At 32.3% G+C, this 19,967-nt stretch overlaps 3 protein-coding genes across 3 annotated transcripts; 2 read left to right on the plus strand and 1 right to left on the minus strand.

The window, feature by feature from the left end:
• Positions 1–2,574: 2,574 nt before the first annotated feature.
• On the plus strand, positions 2,575–6,879 carry LOC133305988 (calcineurin B-like protein 3). The gene is made up of 9 exons (XM_061506253.1): positions 2,575–3,734; positions 3,818–3,972; positions 4,293–4,375; positions 4,847–4,906; positions 5,108–5,216; positions 5,406–5,458; positions 5,543–5,623; positions 5,746–5,858; positions 6,621–6,879. Exons 2-9 carry the CDS (start codon positions 3,849–3,851, stop codon positions 6,676–6,678), a joined length of 681 nt encoding a protein of 226 aa, XP_061362237.1. The 5' UTR covers positions 2,575–3,734; positions 3,818–3,848; the 3' UTR covers positions 6,679–6,879.
• A 1,107-nt stretch (positions 6,880–7,986) lies between these two features.
• On the minus strand, positions 7,987–11,129 carry LOC133305986 (heat shock cognate protein 80). Its single transcript, XM_061506252.1, has 3 exons — positions 10,876–11,129; positions 10,139–10,280; positions 7,987–10,038 (listed from the first exon to the last, which is right to left on the minus strand). The coding sequence occupies exons 1-3, from the start codon at positions 10,996–10,998 to the stop codon at positions 8,204–8,206; spliced, it is 2,100 nt and encodes a 699-aa protein (XP_061362236.1). The 5' UTR covers positions 10,999–11,129; the 3' UTR covers positions 7,987–8,203.
• Positions 11,130–16,352: 5,223 nt separating this feature from the next.
• On the plus strand, positions 16,353–19,839 carry LOC133305981 (peptidyl-prolyl cis-trans isomerase FKBP16-1, chloroplastic). The gene is made up of 8 exons (XM_061506248.1): positions 16,353–16,474; positions 17,225–17,416; positions 17,538–17,572; positions 17,928–18,021; positions 18,228–18,288; positions 18,709–18,754; positions 19,283–19,353; positions 19,476–19,839. Exons 1-8 carry the CDS (start codon positions 16,410–16,412, stop codon positions 19,578–19,580), a joined length of 669 nt encoding a protein of 222 aa, XP_061362232.1. The 5' UTR covers positions 16,353–16,409; the 3' UTR covers positions 19,581–19,839.
• The last annotated feature ends 128 nt before the right edge of the window (positions 19,840–19,967 follow it).

Consider the following 19,967-nt stretch of genomic DNA (forward strand, 5'->3'; position numbering starts at 1 on the left):
TGTTTGTAAGTCTATTAGCATGATCATACTCTTATCCAACACGAAGATACTAGAATAATTATAATGTTGGTTATTTACCTGAGCCACAAAGGTAGATCCCAAACAAGATTTCGATCACAAGTGGAAGCATAATTATTTCATGGTGTTCAACAAATTTGTTCAAGTGATAATTTGGCAGATTTATTTACCAAGGCATTACCTACTTCAAGTTTTGAGAATCTTTTATACAAGATCGAGATGCATAAACTCAAAGATATTAAATAATGTTATCATCAGGGAGAGTAAAATATGTGCTGCACTTGTTATCAAAAAAAAAAAAAAATGTGCTGCACTCTTTTTTCCTTAACCATGATTTTGTCCCATTGGATTTTCCTGGTAAGGTTTTTAATGAGGCAGCCTCTAATACGTGTTTCTTTTAATAGGATCATTGGACATCCAAGGGGGAGTGCTATAAATAATATTAATTGTTGGATGTCCATAATCGTTATGACCGTTGAATGTTCTGTAACCACTGAATAAATAATTGTGGTCATTTATCATATTGTAGTCGTCCTTGTCTTGTGAGCCTATAAATAGAGGCATCAAAGGGCATGATAATACAAGAAGAATAGATTTTTCCCTATCTCTCCCTTATCTCCATATTTTCTCCCAATTATCTATATTTATTTTACAACAATTATATACATAATTTAAATAAAAAACACTATATTAAATTTGACATATATATATATATATATATATATATATATATATATATATATATATGGCTTATCGTTTCTCAAGCTGCTTGAGATAACTTTATCTCCGGCCACTAAATCATAACCGTACAAAGATAGATCAGTGGGATAAAGAAAGAAAGAGAAAAAAGAATCATAACTATTCAAAGGCGAATCAATTAATATAAAAAATAAATAAACAAAATAACGTAGTTTTAGATAACTAGAGATAAATATATCGTCGATTCCCGCTGAATGCATTCTTGGGGAGGGGGCTGAACCTTTAGCCATCACTGTTCCCCCACACTCCGGATTAGTCTCATAGCCGGCTCAAAGAGTCGAAGCTCGTGGGGATACCAGAGGGAGCCAACTCGTCTCAAAGAGATAATTAGGGTTGGGTAACCCCAAAAAGAGATAAATATATCGTAGAGAAATATATAAACTTTTCAGTTTGACACCAAATCTTAATTATTTGTTTTCATAAGTTTAACGCTTATAATTTATTTCGTCATATTTATTAATTAATTATTAATTAATAATTTTTAATAAATTATAACCATTATATTAATAATTTGGTGTCAAATTAAAAATTTAAAAAAAAAAAGATAAAGTCTTAAGAGCACAGAAAAAAATAAAAATTAGTTAAGATTATAATCTAACAATATTCATGCGTGTATAAAAAAAATAGGTACGATATATATATATATATATATATATATATATATAAATATATATAAGGAAAAACATTTCTACAGCCACTTTAGATAAAGTTGTCTACAGCTACCGCTTTTTAATTAAGTATGACTGGTCATACATTAAAATTGCATTTTCTCTCTGTGTCATATCAGCCGACATTGTGTGAAAAAAGAGAAAAAAGAACAGCTATATTGTTTTATCTCTCTGCCACGTCAGCTGACACTGTAAATACTTTTCTCATATATATATATATATATATATATGAGGTAGGATCCTTTGACACCGGTGTCAAATTTGAAATTTGACACCTCATCTGAGAGTCGTTAGATCAAAAAAGATCAATGGTGTCACATGCTTACAAATCAGAATCGTTGATCTTTTTTGATCTAACGGCTCTGAGATGAGGTGTCAAACTTCAAATTTGACACCGGTGTCAAAGGATCCTGCCTCTATATATATATATAGGGTTTTATAATTCTCATTTAACATGAGAATTCAAATTTTCCTACACACCCTTCGATTTCCGTGCTGACATGGGTCCTACATATAATTTTTTCTAACACTTGGGTCCACATGCTTTTTATCTCTACAACATGAGAATTGAATTATCATTTAACATGAGAAAATCAAACCCCATATATATATATGGAAATGTTTTTGTTATGTAACATAACATAAAAACAAACTTCCTACTCTCACAAAAGGAAGAGAGAGGAGAGAGAATAGGAAAAAGAGAAAAATTTAAATTGGGTCCCATATAAAATTTGTGTGTGTAGGAAGATGATTTTATGTTATGTAACATAATAAAAATAAAGCCCATATATATATGGAAAAAAAATATTTCTGCACATCAGCAGATAGGTTCCAAAAAGTAAATGAGGAGGGAGAAAAAAAAGCAACTTTTAATGTTATAACTATGTTCTTCCGGGAGAACATAGTTATTAAGGGTAGCTGTAGATAAACTTATATAAAGTGGTTGCAGAAATGTTTATCCCTATATATATATATAGGGTCAGGATCATTTCAATGATCAAGATTGAGTGTAAGACTTCTAACTCTTACACCGGTGTAAGAATATCCTGCCTTATATATATATATATATATATATATATATATATATATATATATATATATATATGAGTTGTCTTCTATCATCGACACGACCATATCAGTTTTGTCACCTTTGTGAAGAGAGATTTGTCGCAACCATCCTGAGTTTCGGGGAAGCTGTAAACTGTAATCAAAGGCTTCACCACTCAAAACTCTATTTCTCCGAGCTTCTATACATTTTTACTTTTTCATTTTTATTTATTGATTTTTTGGCTGGTCTTCTGCCTCCAAGGTTTGATTTTTCTCCCTACCCACTTCAGCTGATTGCTTATCAATCTTAGAATAGACTACAGAGCATGATTTTATCATATATTTTCATGTGGGGTTCTTGAGTTTTCTTTGAATTCCGTTTTTCTCTGTTTCTTTGCTAGTTCATGTAGATCGATGAGTTTTTCATGCATGTGGGTTAATGGGTCTGTGAATGGTGAATTACCTTGAATTCAGAATAATCAGCTTCAAATTTTGTGAGTTTCAGTTCTTTTGATCTGGGGCTATTGAATTTTGAATCTTTGTACTGCTCCTGGGCGATTTTGACAAGTTTTCTGTGTGAAGCTTCTGGGTGTGGGATCATGGATCCATGTTTATCAATTATAAGTGGCCTAGATGCATAGGAGAGATGTAATTTTTGTGGTTTCTATTATTATGGATTTATTGAAATTTTGGTTTTTGATATGGCCAGTGGAGCCTTCCCCCATCTTGTGGAATAAGGCTTGTTTGTTGTTGTTGCTGCTGTTGTTGTTGTTCTTGTTGTATGCATGGTTCTATTTGGAGTTCCTTATTAATTTCTTGAACATCTGATGGTTTTATGTAGGAAAACTACGTCAACAACCAAACATTTTGAAACAATTCTAAGGAGTGTGTGATAGATGTGTATACATGCATGTGAGAAAATTTTCATTTAAATACAATTTTTTTTTTTTGGGTACAAATTTATGTACAAAATTTAATGTGCTTCAATGAGAAAGGTAGAAAGCAATGCACAATTTATAGCCTTTGAATGTTGATGCTTTTAGTATGATGTAATTGCAAATAAATTCTGCTCATGATTCAAATATGGAACTTGTTATGTTGTTGTGTTTTCAATTTGTGTGCTTTCTAAATTAGAAAGTGATGCATATTTTTATTCAGTCCGAAACCAGATTTTGTTGCCTTTCAAATTTTGCAGATCTTGCCATTTGGGATTGGTCACCTGAAGTTGGAAATGGTTAAAAGGTTCACTTGCCATTGACCCTCTTTCAATGACTTTATGAGGAATGAACTAAATGGAATATCTGACTAATTTATTCTTGGAACAGTTATGGAGTGGTCTGATTTGCAAGAGATATCATGTTGCAGTGTTTAGAGGGATTTAAGCCTTTATTTGCTTCCCTATTGCGTTGTTGTGATATTGATATATATAAACAGTCAAGAGGCCTTGAAGATCCTGAACTTCTTGCTAGGGAGACAGTGTGTATGCTATCAACCTTATGCTTATCATTCATTATTTGTCACTTCTATTCTTGCAAAACTAGACCACAAATGAATTTTGATTTGTCAATCTATGTCTGATGATTGAGAATATGTGCTTCTAAGATCCTGTATCTTGTGTTATTCCATTATATTTTGATGTAATGTAATTAATGGTGATGAAGAAGAAAAGAAAGGAGCAGTATAGAAGTTGTGACTATCTTGTTTGTATTGCTGGGTTCTATTACCTTTCACCTAATTGTCTGAAATTAAATACAGAATATTTGTGCTGAAGATAGCTATTTATTTTGCTCGTGTATGCAGTCAGTGTAAGTGAAATAGAAGCACTTTATGAGCTCTTCAAAAAGATCAGCAGTGCTGTAATTGATGATGGGCTGATTAACAAGGTTTGTCTGCTTTGTCATTGGACAACTTGTGTTTTGGGCATATTATATTTCATTAACTGAGCTTTTCACTCTAATTAGCTTAATTGAAGAAGGCATGTATCATATTTTAAGTTTTATTTATCATTCTCTATCTATATCATACATTGAGGGTGAGCCTTGGATAAGTAGTAAGGTTGCTGCCTTGGATAAGTAGTAAGGTTGCTCCTTTGTGACTGGAAGGTCACGAGTTCAAATCTAGGAAACAAATTTTTTGCAAAATGCAAGGGCAAGGTTGCGTATAATTTGCCCTATACCTACCCTTGCAAAGTCGTTTGTGCATTGGCGACTTTGTGCATTGGGTTTGCAGTTTTCTTTATCTATATCATGAATTCTATTGTTCTCCTATTTCATTGTTTTCTTTCTTTAGAAGGGTTTAGTTTTAAAAAAATAATTCCATCAGATGTTATATTCAATTTTAGATATCATTTGCAGGATGAGTTTCAATTGGCATTATTCAAGACGAATAAAAAAGAAAGTTTGTTCGCAGATCGGGTATTGATTTCCTTTCTTTTTATCTGTTTTTGTGCAAATATCTTTACTTTGAAGCATGAAATTCTCTTTGTTTGATCATATCAAGTTAATATCTATACATGTACAAAGAAAAAACAAGTTTCCCTGTATAATGCTAAAAGACTGATTCATATTACTCCTTGTGGTTAGTATCTCATATGAGCTTCTCTCTAATTGTATTAGGTATTTGATTTGTTTGACACAAAGCATAATGGGATACTAGGTTTTGAAGAGTTTGCTCGTGCTCTCTCCGTCTTCCATCCAAATGCCCCTATTGATGATAAGATTGAATGTATGTTGTCTGCAATTTTTTTTAATATATAATTATTATTTTAGGATGAATTTTCTGCACTTCTGCTTTTAAATTTTAAAAAATAATGCACAATTGGAATCAATTCTTGATTTTACTCACATGGACCTTCTTCTTCTTTTTAATCCTTTTTTACAAAAAAGCTAAACCTATATAGTCTCTATGTTTCAGTTTCCTTTCAACTGTATGATCTCAAGCAGCAGGGTTTTATTGAAAGACAAGAGGTACTTAGTCTTCTTAGATCCGATTCTAAGTTTTTTGCTCCTCACTGGAGGCAAGCCTGACTTTTGTCTTGACTTTTTATATAGGTGAAGCAAATGGTAGTTGCTACACTTGCTGAATCTGGTATGAACCTATCAGATGAAGTTATAGAAAGTATAATTGATAAGGTGCTACTCCATTCTTCTGTCATTTGGTTTTCTAATAGCATACATGAGTCTTCAGTGTCTCTTTTTCTCTTTTTTGAAAATTCACTTGGATAGTTTCAAATTTAAAATTTGGATTTCTTCAGACTTTTGAGGAAGCAGATACAAAGCATGATGGCAAGATTGACAAGGAAGAGTGGAGAAACCTTGTTTTGCGCCATCCGTCGCTATTGAAGAACATGACCCTTCAATATCTCAAGTAATTTTTTTTTTAATTTACATTTTTCTAGTCGATTTCTGTGGATACTCTCCAAAATGGATACCTTATGGGCAAAATCAAGTTAGGAAATGGACAAGAGATGTGATATAATCTCTACTTTTTTGGAAAGTCTAAAATCAAGTGCAGCTCAGCATTTGTTTGTAGCGGGAAATCGATTTTGGTATTAATACAAATTAATCTACAAGGATAGAAGGTATGAATTAGAAAAAACTGTTCATAGTGGCACAAAAAATTAAAGAGTAAATACCATTTTTGGTCTTCAACAAATTTCACGATGCCCGCTTTAGTCTCTAGCAAATAAAAAGGCTATTCGTGGTCCCTAAGAAATTTAAAATAGACCCATTTAGTTGAAATCGTGATCCCTCACAAATTCAAAAAAGACCCACATTAGTCTCTCAAAAGGACTAAAATGGGTCCATTTTGAATTTCTTAGGGACCACGAATAGCCTTTTTATTTGACAGGAACTAAAGCGGGCCTCGTAAAATTTGGTAAAGATCGAAAAGGGTATTTAGTCAAAATTAAAACTGAACTTTGAAACCTCTAGATGATTATAGGCTGCTTGTGTTTAGGTTTCCCCTTACTCTGTGTATGTCATAGAACATAATATGAACTTGGTCTTATTAAATCTCACAGTATATGGTACTTCGATACTTTTGAAAGTGAACTTGTAACATGGTTTATCTTTTTGACTTTGGCTTTGACCGGCCCTTTCTGATATCCATATTCATGTGTTTGAGCAGGGACATCACGACAACATTCCCAAGCTTTGTATTCCATTCACAAGTAGACGATACTTGAAGGTCATGTATTTAGTTCATAATTTAGTTTCATTGCCTTTGGCATGCATAGCCACCTTGTGTATAAAAAAGGGAATATCAGATTGTTTTGCTTCCCTTACATTGGTTTTATCTTTGAATAAAATATTTGGTATTGTGGATTCATTTATTGTGGTTAAACTTACAGACACTTTTGTGGTTCGGATTTCATTGATGAGCGACAATGGAAAACTAGTTTACGGATATCCTTTTGCTTGGCCATTTTTCCATTTTTCGTAGTCCCAATATCACGTTCGTAACTCAATCTTCAATGAATCCCATCTTCCAAATTCTGATAGCCGCCTGACTGCTTGTTAAGAACTTATGATCTTTTTATGGGTCCATAACATGAGTATAAAAGATGGAAAACTCAATTTTGGGATCCAAGTGTAAAATGTTTTCATCTTCCATGTCTAATTTTAATCCCTCTACTATCAGCTATGATGTTGTCAAAATCGAGTTTTTACGTGAAAATAAAAGGGAATAGTAAAAACATAAATTGTAGAAATAACACAAAACGTAAAGTTTTTACTACTTAAACTTAAGATACAAAATTTTATATATATATATATATATATATATATATATATATATATATATCTCACCTATGTTACTATTCAAAATTTAATGAACAACTTCATATTAAGAAGATATAAGTCACGTAACTATATAAGACATTAGTTCAAAAACATAAAAAAATAAATTAACAACCCTTACAAACAAGTTTCAAAATATCAAGAGAATAAAGTTTAATAACTTCTAAATTATATCAACTAATTCAAATCAAAACATCATTTTGCATCAGCTTGATACTTCAACTTTTTACCAATGAGTTCATCCTCTTCTTCTTTCTCTGCAACAGCAACCTCACACTAAGTGTTTTTTTTTTTTCAAATAATTAGAAGAAGATTTGGGAAAAATGGATTTTTACACTAATTTTTTACTATAATACTTACTATCCACAATCATTTCCACGATTTATTTGTTCATTTTATTTTATTTCGTAGTTTTATTCGATTTCTGAAGTATCCGCCCATGAGAGTTAGTAATTCCGCAAAAAATGTACTAATCATTTATTCGATCTCAATTCCTTCTAAAAAGGCTAACAATATAATAAGAACAAAAAAATTGTTTTTCGAAAAACTATAACTACTTCCAAAATGTTTTTCGAGAGAACCCTTTTTTTTTGGAAAAATAAATTGTAAAAATATTGAATTTGCACTTTCTTAGTAATTGAAAAAAAGTAATTATCAATAACACGCTTAAAAACTACATCAACAAGTTCGCAAAATCCCCCGAGCGCAACCAGAAAACAGATTCAATAGCCAAAAAACTAACACCAGAATTTTTCGGGTCATAAAAATAAAAGACTAAAATGGAGAAAATTATCCCTAATTTGCATTTAATAATGTCAACAATCCAAAATAGAAAAATAAAAACATAGCCAAAATGTAAAGACTCCGCATTCTTAAGTAATTGCTAATCAAACGCTGTTCTATCTGTCAAATTTAGTCGACTTCCTCCATTTTGGAACCCTCAGCCTCTGCATCTGCTTCTTCCAATGGGGGCATGTCAGCATCTGCATCACCAGCATCCTCGTCAATGCTCAGTCCAAGCTTCAACATCCTGTGGATCCTGTTACCAAATGTGTTGGGATCGTCAAGGCTGAAACCAGAAGTGAGGAGAGCAGTCTCGAAAAGCAAGAGAACAAGATCCTTGACAGATTTGTCGTTCCGGTCAGCATCAGCTCGCTTCCTCAGCTCGTCCATGATAGGATTCTCAGGGTTGATCTCCATTGTCTTCTTGCTTGACATGTACCCAGCCATACTGTTGTCTCTCAGTGCCTGAGCTTTCATAATCCTTTCCATGTTAGCGGTCCACCCATATTCACCGGTAACAAGACAGCATGGAGAATCAACAACACGGTCGGATACCACAACTTTCTCAACCTTGTCACCCAAAACATCCTTCATCACCTTGCACAAACCATCAAATTTCTCCTTGAGTTCATCTTGTTTTTTCTTCTCATTTTCACTCTCATCAAGCTTGAGACCTTCCTTAGTAGCAGAAACCAACTTCTTACCCTCAAATTCCTTAAGCTGACCAATAGCATACTCATCAATGGCATCAACCATGAAAAGAACCTCGTACCCCTTCTTCTTCAGCTTCTCCAAGAAAGGAGAATTCTCCACCGCTTTCTTGCTTTCACCAGTAATGTAGTATATATCACTCTGACCTTCCTTCATCCTGGTCACGTAGTCCTTGAGGCTGGTCATCTCATCACCACTCTTGGTGGAGTGATACCTGAGCAATTCAGCAATCTTTGTCTTGTTCTGAGAATCCTCGTGAATTCCAAGTTTCAAGTTCTTAGAGAAGGACTCATAGAACTTGTTGTAATCCTCCTTGTTCTCAGCAATTTCAAAGAAAAGCTCGAGGCATTTCTTGACCAAGTTCTTACGAATGACCTTCAGGATTTTGTTCTGCTGCAGCATTTCTCTAGAAATGTTGAGAGGAAGATCCTCAGAATCAACAATACCCTTGACAAAGCCCAGATATTCAGGAATCAACTCCTCACAGTTATCCATGATAAAGACACGACGAACATAGAGCTTGATGTTGTTAGGTTTCTTCCTTGTGTCAAACAGGTCAAAAGGTGCCCTCTTGGGTACAAAGAGAACAGCCTTAAACTCCAGTTGACCCTCAACAGAGAAGTGCTTGACAGACAAATGCTCTTCCCAATCGTTGGTGAGACTCTTGTAGAATGCAGAATATTCTTCTTTGGTGATCTCTTCAGGCTTCCTCATCCAAATAGGCTTCTGCTTGTTCACCAAGGACCATTCATGTGATACCTCCTTAATCTTCTTTTTCTTTTTTTCTTCCTTCTCCTTCTCTTCATCTACATCCTCCACCTTACCCTCCTCGTCCTTCTTCTCTTCCTCATCCTCGTCATCAGAAATCTCCTTCTCGGTAGTCTTCTCAATCCAAAGAGAAATAGGGTAGCTAATGAACTCAGAATGCTTCTTAATCAAGTCCTTCAATCGACGCTCCTCAAGGTACTCAAGCTGATCTTCCTTCAGGTAGAGAGTTATCTTTGTCCCCCTACCAAGAATCTCACCAGACGAGTCCCTTGTAACAGTGAAAGACCCACCAGCTTGGGATTCCCAGACATACTGCTCATCATCATTGTGCTTGGAGGTAACAATAACCTTCTCAGCCACAAGATAGGCCGAGTAGAACCCAACACCAAACTGTCCAATCATACTCACATCAGCACCAGCAGCCAGTGCTTCCATAAATTCCTTGGTACCAGACCTTGCAATAGTACCCAGGTTGTTCACCAAATCTGGAAAAACATAAAACACATAATTGCTTAGAGACCAATAACAATCGTACACTGCAACAAAGAGAGATATCACCAACACTAAAAAGCAATCTTATCTTACCAGCCTTGGTCATGCCAATACCACTGTCAACAATGGTCAAACTGTTGTTTACTTTATCAGGAATAATATGGATAAACAACTCTGGCTGCGCATCGAGCTTGCTCTTGTCGGTCAGACTCTCAAATCGGATCTTGTCCAAAGCCTACAATGTCAAATAAACACATTCACATACTGCATGTATGACAACAAACCAATTTATGAAGAAACTACCATTAACACAGCCACGGATTCCAGAAATCAAAACAGTCAAAAACCTTATCGCCATAAAACAAAGTTTCCACCATAACCTTCGACTTAAATTGGCTCCAATTACAATCTAATTTCATGCAACCATTCTATAATTACCAAACAAAATTAGAATCACTATTCCGGTATAAAAAATTAACAAAGAGTAACAACAGTAAACAAAGGTACAAGACGACATAACAAATTCCATGAACAGCATTGATTACATTAAGAAACCATAATAAACAAAGTAACCGAGTACAGACATAAACCAAAAAAAAATTCTCCACTACGTCATAGAAAAAATTTCAAGCAATAAACATAAAAAAAATCACTATATTAAGAAAGAACCTGTTTAACGATCTAGGTTAAAGGTAAATATAAACGAAATTTAAACCAAAAAAAAAAACTGAAAGCAAGACGACTAGTTAAATTAAATTAAAGAAACAGAAATGAATTATAGATCGAGCAAAAAAGAGCACAAATACATGAAGAGAAACAAAGAAACATACATCGGAGGCGTTACTGATGAGTTCACGAAGGAAGATCTCCTTGTTGGAGTAGAAGGTGTTGATGATGAGGCTGAGAAGCTGGTTGATCTCAGCCTGAAAAGCAAATGTCTCAGTCTCCGCCATTTCCGATCTACACAAGCTAGAGAGAGAGAGAGAGAGAGAGAGAGAGAGAGGAAACTGTGCGCAGAGAAAGAGAATGAGAAGCGAAGGTTAAGAGAAACTGAGAATACAGGCGCTGAAGAAGAAATGAGCGCTTATAAAAAGGAGGAGTTCACTAGGGTTTCTAGATCCTTCTATGACTCATGTGTTTATATATAGGGAAGATTTCGATTCTAGATCTTTCTGTACGACTATTTCACAATGTTATGTTAAACAGGCTTGGGCCAAAATTCAAAATGCCAAAGGATCGCATAATTCGGATAGTGGGATCCATTCCATTTTTATTTTTTTTTTGGTAATCAAGATCCATTCCATTTTAATGCACTAGTTATCTTTCCAATTTTGATTATTAATTTTATTTACATTTAATAATTCTAATTTATTAAATATTTATACCATAAGATGCAAATAAATCAACGAACAAAATTTGATATAAGACTTCTAAATTTTATATTGGTATAAAATATCTCGTCCCTTTGTTTTTAATTTAACTAACTGAAGTAATATACAGAAATAAATATTTATCTTGTATGAGATTATTTTATCTCCTATATATACATAAAAGTATGTGTTCGCTTTTTCTACCGTCAATATAGATAATTTATCTACAGTCAATGTAGATAACTTATCTACAGTGAGTCCAAAATGACATCGTTTTGATGCAGAAATCAAGGTATTTTTGTAATTATAATTTATTTCAGGATTATAATAGTTTTTTCATTATAATTTTTTAATTTTTCAACCCAAAACAACATCGTTTTGGGAGCGAATGTAGATAACTTATCTACATTCACTTTAGAAACATTAAAGCCTAAAAGTATATGGGGTTCATATTTTTCTTTTTTTAATCTTCTTTTCACATGGGCTTTATACACTTTTATGTGTATGTAGGAAATAAAATTATCTCTTATAATATAAGAAACATTATATATATATATATATATATATATATATTTAAAAAAAATTCATGTAACATGAGATAAATTTATCTCTAATAACATAAAATAACGTTATTTTGGGATTACATGAGTAAATTTAATTTAATTTTATACTCTCTTTTTTTGGTAGAATTATTTTTATACTTTTTAGTGAGTTAACATATGCTTTAAATTAAATTAAAGGTGAACGTGATTTTATATATGGATTTTAGAAATAAGTTTGATTTGAATACTTTTTTTTCATTTTAAATAATTGGTTGGATTGCCAATTACAAATTCTCATTTCGTATTGTTTTTTTTTCTCTATTTCTAATTTAAAACATCAGAACAAATTGAAAATTTATTCAACCATGTTAGATATAATAATTGTTTGTTGTTTGGGACATTACCTATTAATCTATTATTATATATTATGCTTTTAGTTTTTTTTGGAAACTTGCTTTTAGTTTTATTAGTTTTTTAAATTTTATGATTTCAATTATCCTTTTTGGGACAAGTCATGTACCCCCAGTATCTCTTTTGGTAGTTTTTGTATCTCCGGCTTATATTAGTTTTATTAAATTTTGTAGCGATATCATTACCAAAAAATAAAGATAAAAATTGTAGCGATATTTTAACGTATTAATCCTTCTAGCCTTACTTTTAATGTTTAATATGTAATACACTCTTATTAACTTGAGTTTTTTTTTTTTTTTTTATAATGATATGATTTCTGTACCATTTGTTTTTACATTTACGTAAAAAAAAAAATTCATTTTATGACATATGTCTTTTGAGCTTATTAAGTTAAATTAATATTTTTTCTGTTTAATTAATTATTCATTCAAAGATTTTTTTTTATTTTTTAATGACTTGAAGGCTTTTTGGATAAGGACTAGGTCTTCGAGCGAAGTTACATGGTTCCGGAGCAAAAAAAATTTGACTAAACTGAAATGAGAGAAAGAGAAAAAAAATTGAGGAGAGAGAAGAAAAAAAATTAATATAGGTGTCAATTTTTGAGTGAAAAAACCACGATAGTCCTGAAACACATTAAAAAAATTCCTATCTTGCTCCGATAGACGTGACTTTATTATAATGTTATTCATTTATTTAATTTTCTAACATCAGTTATAGATCGTCAAATATCATAAAACAGATTTGTTATTTTGTGGAGGTTAAAAAACCAAATTTTATCTTTTGATTGTTTAACTATTAAAATTGAACAAGATATATAAATATTACGTGGTATATTGAAAATAATTTTATATTATGATCATACTAAATTTTCCTATTTTGATGTGATTCATTGTTCAATATATATAACTTTTATAATAAATGATTTTGATTAACTAACATCTTTCTTTTTCTTTTTTCCTTTTGACTTGCAATTCAGGTTATATTCTATACTAATACAGACCTTAGATTGGTTTAGCCTAGCCCAATTTTGGTTGTCTCAACAAACAGATATACTTCAAAAGTGATTTTTTTCCCCCTTCGAATAAAAACAAATCTCAAACAAACGCACCCTTAGCTTGGTTTAACATGTAATTATTCAGTTATTTTTTGTCCATTGTAACGTTATTCTTGTCTTCTCCTTTTAAACTTGTACCAATCAAGCGCAGTAGAATATGGATAAACTTGTACCCCACAACAACAAGGAATGTATGAAAAAACATCAACGAATTTTTAGTTCCTTCAAGTAGTAGTTAAATCCCAGTAACACGCTTTGCACAGAGGCGCTTTTTTTAAAAAAAAAAAAAAAAAAGTGAAAGTTCAAAGTTAATAGCAACAGCTAATGCGGGCCATGTCATGTGTAAGAATATAAAAGAGTCAAGTGAATTCGTATTTTTATTAATAAAAAAAAAGGTGACTAGGATTGAATTTGTGATCATTTGACAAGTGAAATTCATATTTTTATTAATAAAAAAATGTGACGAGGATTGAATTTGTGATCATTTGACAAGTGAAATTCTGATATTAGGTAAAATGTTAGAGGACGTTTGGTAGAGGAGAATTTTTTTTTTTACTAGGAAAATATAATTACTAGGAATATAGTAATAAAATGAATTTGGTAGAAAAGTTAAAAAAATTATTTGGTAGGCCAAAATTTACGAAAAAATTGGGTTAAATTTTCTAAATCTAATTTGGTTGAAGGTAAAATATTGATAAAAAATGAGATAAAAATTACAAAACTAACCCTTGATTAAATATAAAGAAGACTATCTCTCCCGTTTTCTTTTGGCATATTTTTTTACAAGGAATATTTGTGTTCATTGCTTTTTTTTTTTTCCTACTTTTTAGTTTGATGGAGTAATGAGAATATCACCATCTGAATGGTATTCTGAAATGACAAAATTTTTCAATTTTACACACAAACTGAAATTGCTATGTAAATCCGAATGATGGGTAAAATTTTTAAAACCTCCTGCCAAATATAGTCAATTAGAAAATCCATCTCAACTTTCTCAATTATTCTAAAAAAAACCTCTTACCAAACACCTCCTTGAATCCAAAAACTTAAACCAAGCCAATCCAAACTCTAATGGGTTAAATTTACATAAAATATTTCAAATTTTGCTTGATTTGTTAGTTTGGTACAAATCAAATTGTAAATTTGGCTTCACTTTTAAAAATTAAGGCTTGGTTTGAACTATCGAACCTATTAAGTCTTAAAAAATAATATATTTTAGGGAATAACATCTATTCTTTTAAGGATATAAACTTATATCCTTTTAGATCTTAACCGTTGATTTTTGTCCATCAACGGTTATAATTTATTGGATTAAAATTATTAATTAATTAATAATAAATTTGGCCTATTAAGTTTGGCCCAATAGATTATAACCGTTGATGGATGGAAATCAACGGTTAGGATCTAAAAGGATATAAACTTATATCCGTTAAAAGGATAGATGTTTTTCCCTATATTTTATTATGTAAAATATAGGTTATGATTATTTTATTTATTTTGTATGCTTAAATTGATAGAAAATTAAAATAATATAATAGATAAAATCACGTCACAACCTTAAATATTATTTTATTAAAAAATAATAAGATATTATGTTATTAAAAAAAATAAAAAAACATTATTTATTAAAAAATACATCCCTAACGTAAAGATTTAGAGATAGGGGTGGTAAACGAGCCATGGGCCTTTGGCTCGACTCGTAAAGGCCTGAGCTCGTTTAATAAAAGCTCGTGTTGGAACCAGGTTTGGACTTGTATAAAAGCTCGTTTAATAAAAAGGCCTCAGGCTCTAATTCAGAAGTTCAGCCTTAGAGCCTCCCAGGCTAGCCTAGTATATAAATATTTATTTATACTTTTTATACTACTTGCAGTAACTCTCTCTCATCAATTTATTTCACTCCATTTTATTGGTTTAACAGACTTTTTGAATGATTTTGTTCTATATTATGCTATTTGGATATATATTGAATTTATGTATATTTATGAAATTACTACTGCTGTTCTATATTATCCTTCATCCTCCTTCACACAAACAAACCCACAAAAACTCATTCGTTCCACTGTGCACTACTCGTTTGTGTCAATTTATTTTTTAGTTTGTAAATTATTGCTGCAAATTGGAAGCTAAGGTTTCTATATGGAAATTGATTTTTTGTGGAATTCTGTTCTCTTATTTTTATTCTTTAACATGCTAGCAGGCTAAGACAGGCTTCACACAGACCAATATTATATTCGTAACAGGTAACAGGCTAAGGCCAGTCGGACACGTTTAAATACAGGCTTGGCCCGTTAAGATCAAAGCTCGGCTCGGCTCGGCCTGTTAACACCCCTACTTAGAGATCAAGCCTTTTAAATAGATTTGTGGCCTAATTCCTATTTTTTAACTTTATATTATGGATTTAATGTTTCTAAGGTGAATGTAGATAAGTTATCTACATTCACTCTCAAAACAACGTCGTTTTGGATTTAAAATTTAAAAAATTATAATGAAAAAGGCTATTATAATCCTAAAATAAATTATAATTACAAAAATATCTTGATTTCTGCCTCAAAACGATGTCGTTTTGGCTCACTGTAGATAAGTTATCTACATTGATCGTAGAAAAAGCGAATCCTTATATTATTTATAGGGTTTTATTAATCTCATATTAAAGAAGATAAGTTATCTCATGTCATAGAGACAAATTTGTGGGCTCCACCAGAAAAATAAAAAGAAAAGAAAAAAAGAGGTGACACAATTATTGAAGAGCGTGTAAAATTTTTTTTATCAGATGTAATATGAGATTAGTTTTTGCATTATTTGTAAAACGAGTTCAATTAAATTAGGGCAAAAACATTTAGACAGCTAATAGTGGGTCCAAACTCATCGGCAGAAGCTGACGTGGTTACTTTTGGATAGAGTCAAGAGATAACGCTTCACACGGTTTTAAACTTGGCTGGTACAGTGGTCAGTGGTCACGACCAGAACTCTGAAGTTCCAAGTTGAGTATGGGAGTTTCACCATTTCGCTTGGTTCCACCTCCATGTGCTGCTTCTGTGTCTGCATCTCCAAGGTATAAAAATTCCTTCTAATTTATTTTTCATAACAATTATGTCCAAGACCATGGTTTTGTCATTGACAGAGCCAGCGAACTGTTTTGCCAAATCTTATTGGGAATTCAGACTCTTTGTCATCTTTCTCTGCACCATTGAAATACTTATAATATTCAAATACCCTGCTTTATGTTGCTGTGAAAAATTCAGCTATATTCCCTTCCGAAAAATTTAGCCAAGGTTGGTAGCATAGATAAATTTGTAGAATTTCTTTCATTTTATTATGGGTGTTATTAATGTCATGTGAGACGAGAAAGTTGTTTCGTATCATATAGATAAATATGAGGTCAAATATGTGGACCCTACCACTTGAAAAAAGAAAGAAAAAGTAAAAGTAAAAGTAAAAGTAAAAGGCTACACAGTTATTGAAGGGTCTATAAAAGGAAATCTAATTTTATGTAACATTGGGAATAGTTTTTCCATTTTATTATATGCTATTAAGTATTATGAGTAAAGGGGGCGAAATGGAGTAGTGGTAAAACTGTTCCTTCATGATTGAAAGGTCATGGGTTCGAATCCAGGAAACAGTCTCTTTGTAATTATGCAAGGATAAGGTTGCGTACAAGGATTTCCTCCACCCCACACTCGCTAGTCGGGTTTAACGGGGAGTGGTTTTTTTTTATTAAGTATTATGAGTAGTGAACAGTTATATATCAATTCAAAATAGATCCTTCTAATGCAAAAATTTCTTCAAACCTTGATAAATCCAGCTGCATGAAGGATGCAAATTTCAACTATGATGTTTGTAAGAGCTTGCATAAGAGAGTCTCCACAATAACGATGAAAAGATTTTCAAGAAGGCTGATTCTTCAGTTTCTGGGTATTAACCACATGATATGTTATGCTTCTCCTGCTTTTGCTGCACCAATTATGCCAGACATGAAGGAACCTGAAGTCATACGGTTTGTCTGTGTTTTTTTTTTTTCACTTTTCCTTTATATATATCTTTTCTTATTTTAGTGAATTGAAAAGTGTCAGTGTATTGTGATATGTGATTTATTGTTTTTTATGTGAAGCATCTAGGACTTTGAAGCTAGCCAGTGGAGTGAGAATTCAAGGTAAAGAGTTCTGAAACTTCCATGTTATATCTCTTTAGCAAAATGTGTTATACATGTGGGATAAATTGTTAATGTAAGAACACTTTGAGGTTTCACACTGATGAGTCTCATTCCTGCTTGATGCAAAGGCTTACATTCTTTCTTTTTCCTCTTTGTATGTGTGTGTGTGTGTGTTTGTTTGTTTGTTTGACAGTTTGAGTAAGCAGCATTTGATTCTTCCATGCTTCTTCAAAATGGTTCTTGATAAAAGCATTGAAACCTTATGCATTTTACTATTCCTTCTAATTGAAAGAAATCAAGCTGTCAATACAAGTGTTTGTGCATAAATAGGTATTGATATATGTTTTCAAATTAGATATTGTTGAAGGAGAAGGACCAGAAGCACATGCTGGAGATTTGGTTGAATTCAATTATGTATGCAGGCGTGCAAATGGATACTTTGTTTTCAGGTAATGCATACTGTGAATTTTCCAAAAACAAATTATCTTGCAGAAAATCTTGATATTACACTGATTGCATGACCCAATTCATAATGATATTTGCAGACATACTCTATCATTGTTTCATATTTTCCCCCCTTTATTGGCCTTAAGCCAGTATATCTGACCTAAAATTGTCTTACACTCCTACTGTTGCTTGGTTTCATTAATGATAGTACAGTGAACCAATTCAGTGGAGAAAGTAAACCTGTTATACTTCCTCTGGATGAAAATCAGGTGAGTTTCTTGCATTCAACTTGTGGTGTCCACTGAACTCTCAAATGTGTTTTACCATTCATTTCAGATGAGGTTACTTATATGTTATCATAATTTGAGCGTAGATATAGTTAAATAATTCCTTAATTCAATGGAAAAGTAAAAAAATGAAAAGAAATGATTAACAATTAGAGAGCGAGCCTTGGAGCAGCTGTAAAGTTGCTCCTTGTGACTGGAAAATCCAAATCACGGATTTGAGTCTGGAAAATTGCCTATTGCAAAAATGCATACCCTCACAAGTAGGAGCCTTGTGCACACAGTTATTGTCATGTCACTAGTAATGCAGCATTTAGCCTTGTGCACACAAGTATCTGCCTCTTGTTCTTTTGTAAACAATTAATAATTAAGATGTCTCATTATGCAAGTTACATTTTTAAACAGATGATAGCGGGTTTAAAGGAGGTTCTGATTGGCATGAGAGTTGGTGGTATGTTCCAAGATATTGTCATTATTTTCCGAACTAACCAATATTGCCTCATGATTTTTTTATACATGTTTTAGTCCAAACTTTTGGCATGCAATCATATAACATAACAATCTGATCTCTGCATCCTTAGCATCTTTAACCACAAGAAATGGCTAGGGTGGCAACATGTTCAATTCTTTTTCTACATTTATGTAGTTCTGTAGTCATCACTGTTTTTGTGGAAATTGTACATGTTGATAGTGGTGAAATGAGGAAGGGACTAGAAACGCCTTCCCTTCAAAATTTATATAAATCTTTAAAATTGAGTGTTATTTCTGATTTTTTTATCATAAATTTAGTGTTTGCTCCCTTCAAAATTTATAAAAGTCTTTAGTTATAAGTACCATTTCTATTTTTTATTATCATACAAATAGTTGTAACTTCAAAGAAAAAATGTACATTATAATTTCTCTCCCCTCTCCCCTCTCAATTTTATTTTCTCGCTCCCCTTATCATTGTGGTTACTCTTTTGTGGGATTTCAATTCTAGGAAAGAGAAGAGCACTGATCCCACCTTCGGTAGGATATGTAAATGAGAACTTGAAACCAATACCTGAAGAGGTTAGATACGCATTTTTTTTTTGTGTGGTAAACGGTTAGGTATGCATTTAACTACTAAGTTCAATTGTTTATAGTGATCTTTGAATGTAGTAAATTGTTGACATTATTCTTGTTAATTGCAGTTTGGTCCTCGACGCAGCCTTTTTTCTCATGCACAGGAGCCTTTGGTATTTGAAGTTCAACTTTTGAAAATTTTGAGTCTTCCACCACCATCTGTATTTAATTAAATTAATTTATTATTTCTCGTGTCAACCTGCATTTTAAGATATGAGATCCTATAACCATTAGAGTACACATCATGTTACACTCACAATGCAAGTGGGTCCCACCAAAATTTGTGGAGCCCACTTGCATTGTGAGTGTAGCATGATGTAAGCTTCATCATGTAACATAATATTCATAAATCTCGAGGAGTATTCATAATTTGTAAGTAATTGGGTCATTTGCACTTGCTGACACTGCACAATTACCATTTTTAAAATTGGATTTTTCGTTATTTGTATCGCATATCTCCCTCACTTGTAGTGATTTATCATTCAATGAACTCTACTTGATGAAGGACTTGAGATTCCTCTCTTTTCATTTGTCCACCTGAATTTTTCAACTATCATATA

Source organism: Gastrolobium bilobum, unplaced genomic scaffold, assembly GCF_033153095.1.
Source record: "Gastrolobium bilobum isolate Gb01-03AN ecotype WA unplaced genomic scaffold, APGP_CSIRO_Gbil_v1 utg31018, whole genome shotgun sequence".
In the NCBI taxonomy this organism is placed as follows: Eukaryota; Viridiplantae; Streptophyta; class Magnoliopsida; order Fabales; family Fabaceae; genus Gastrolobium; species Gastrolobium bilobum.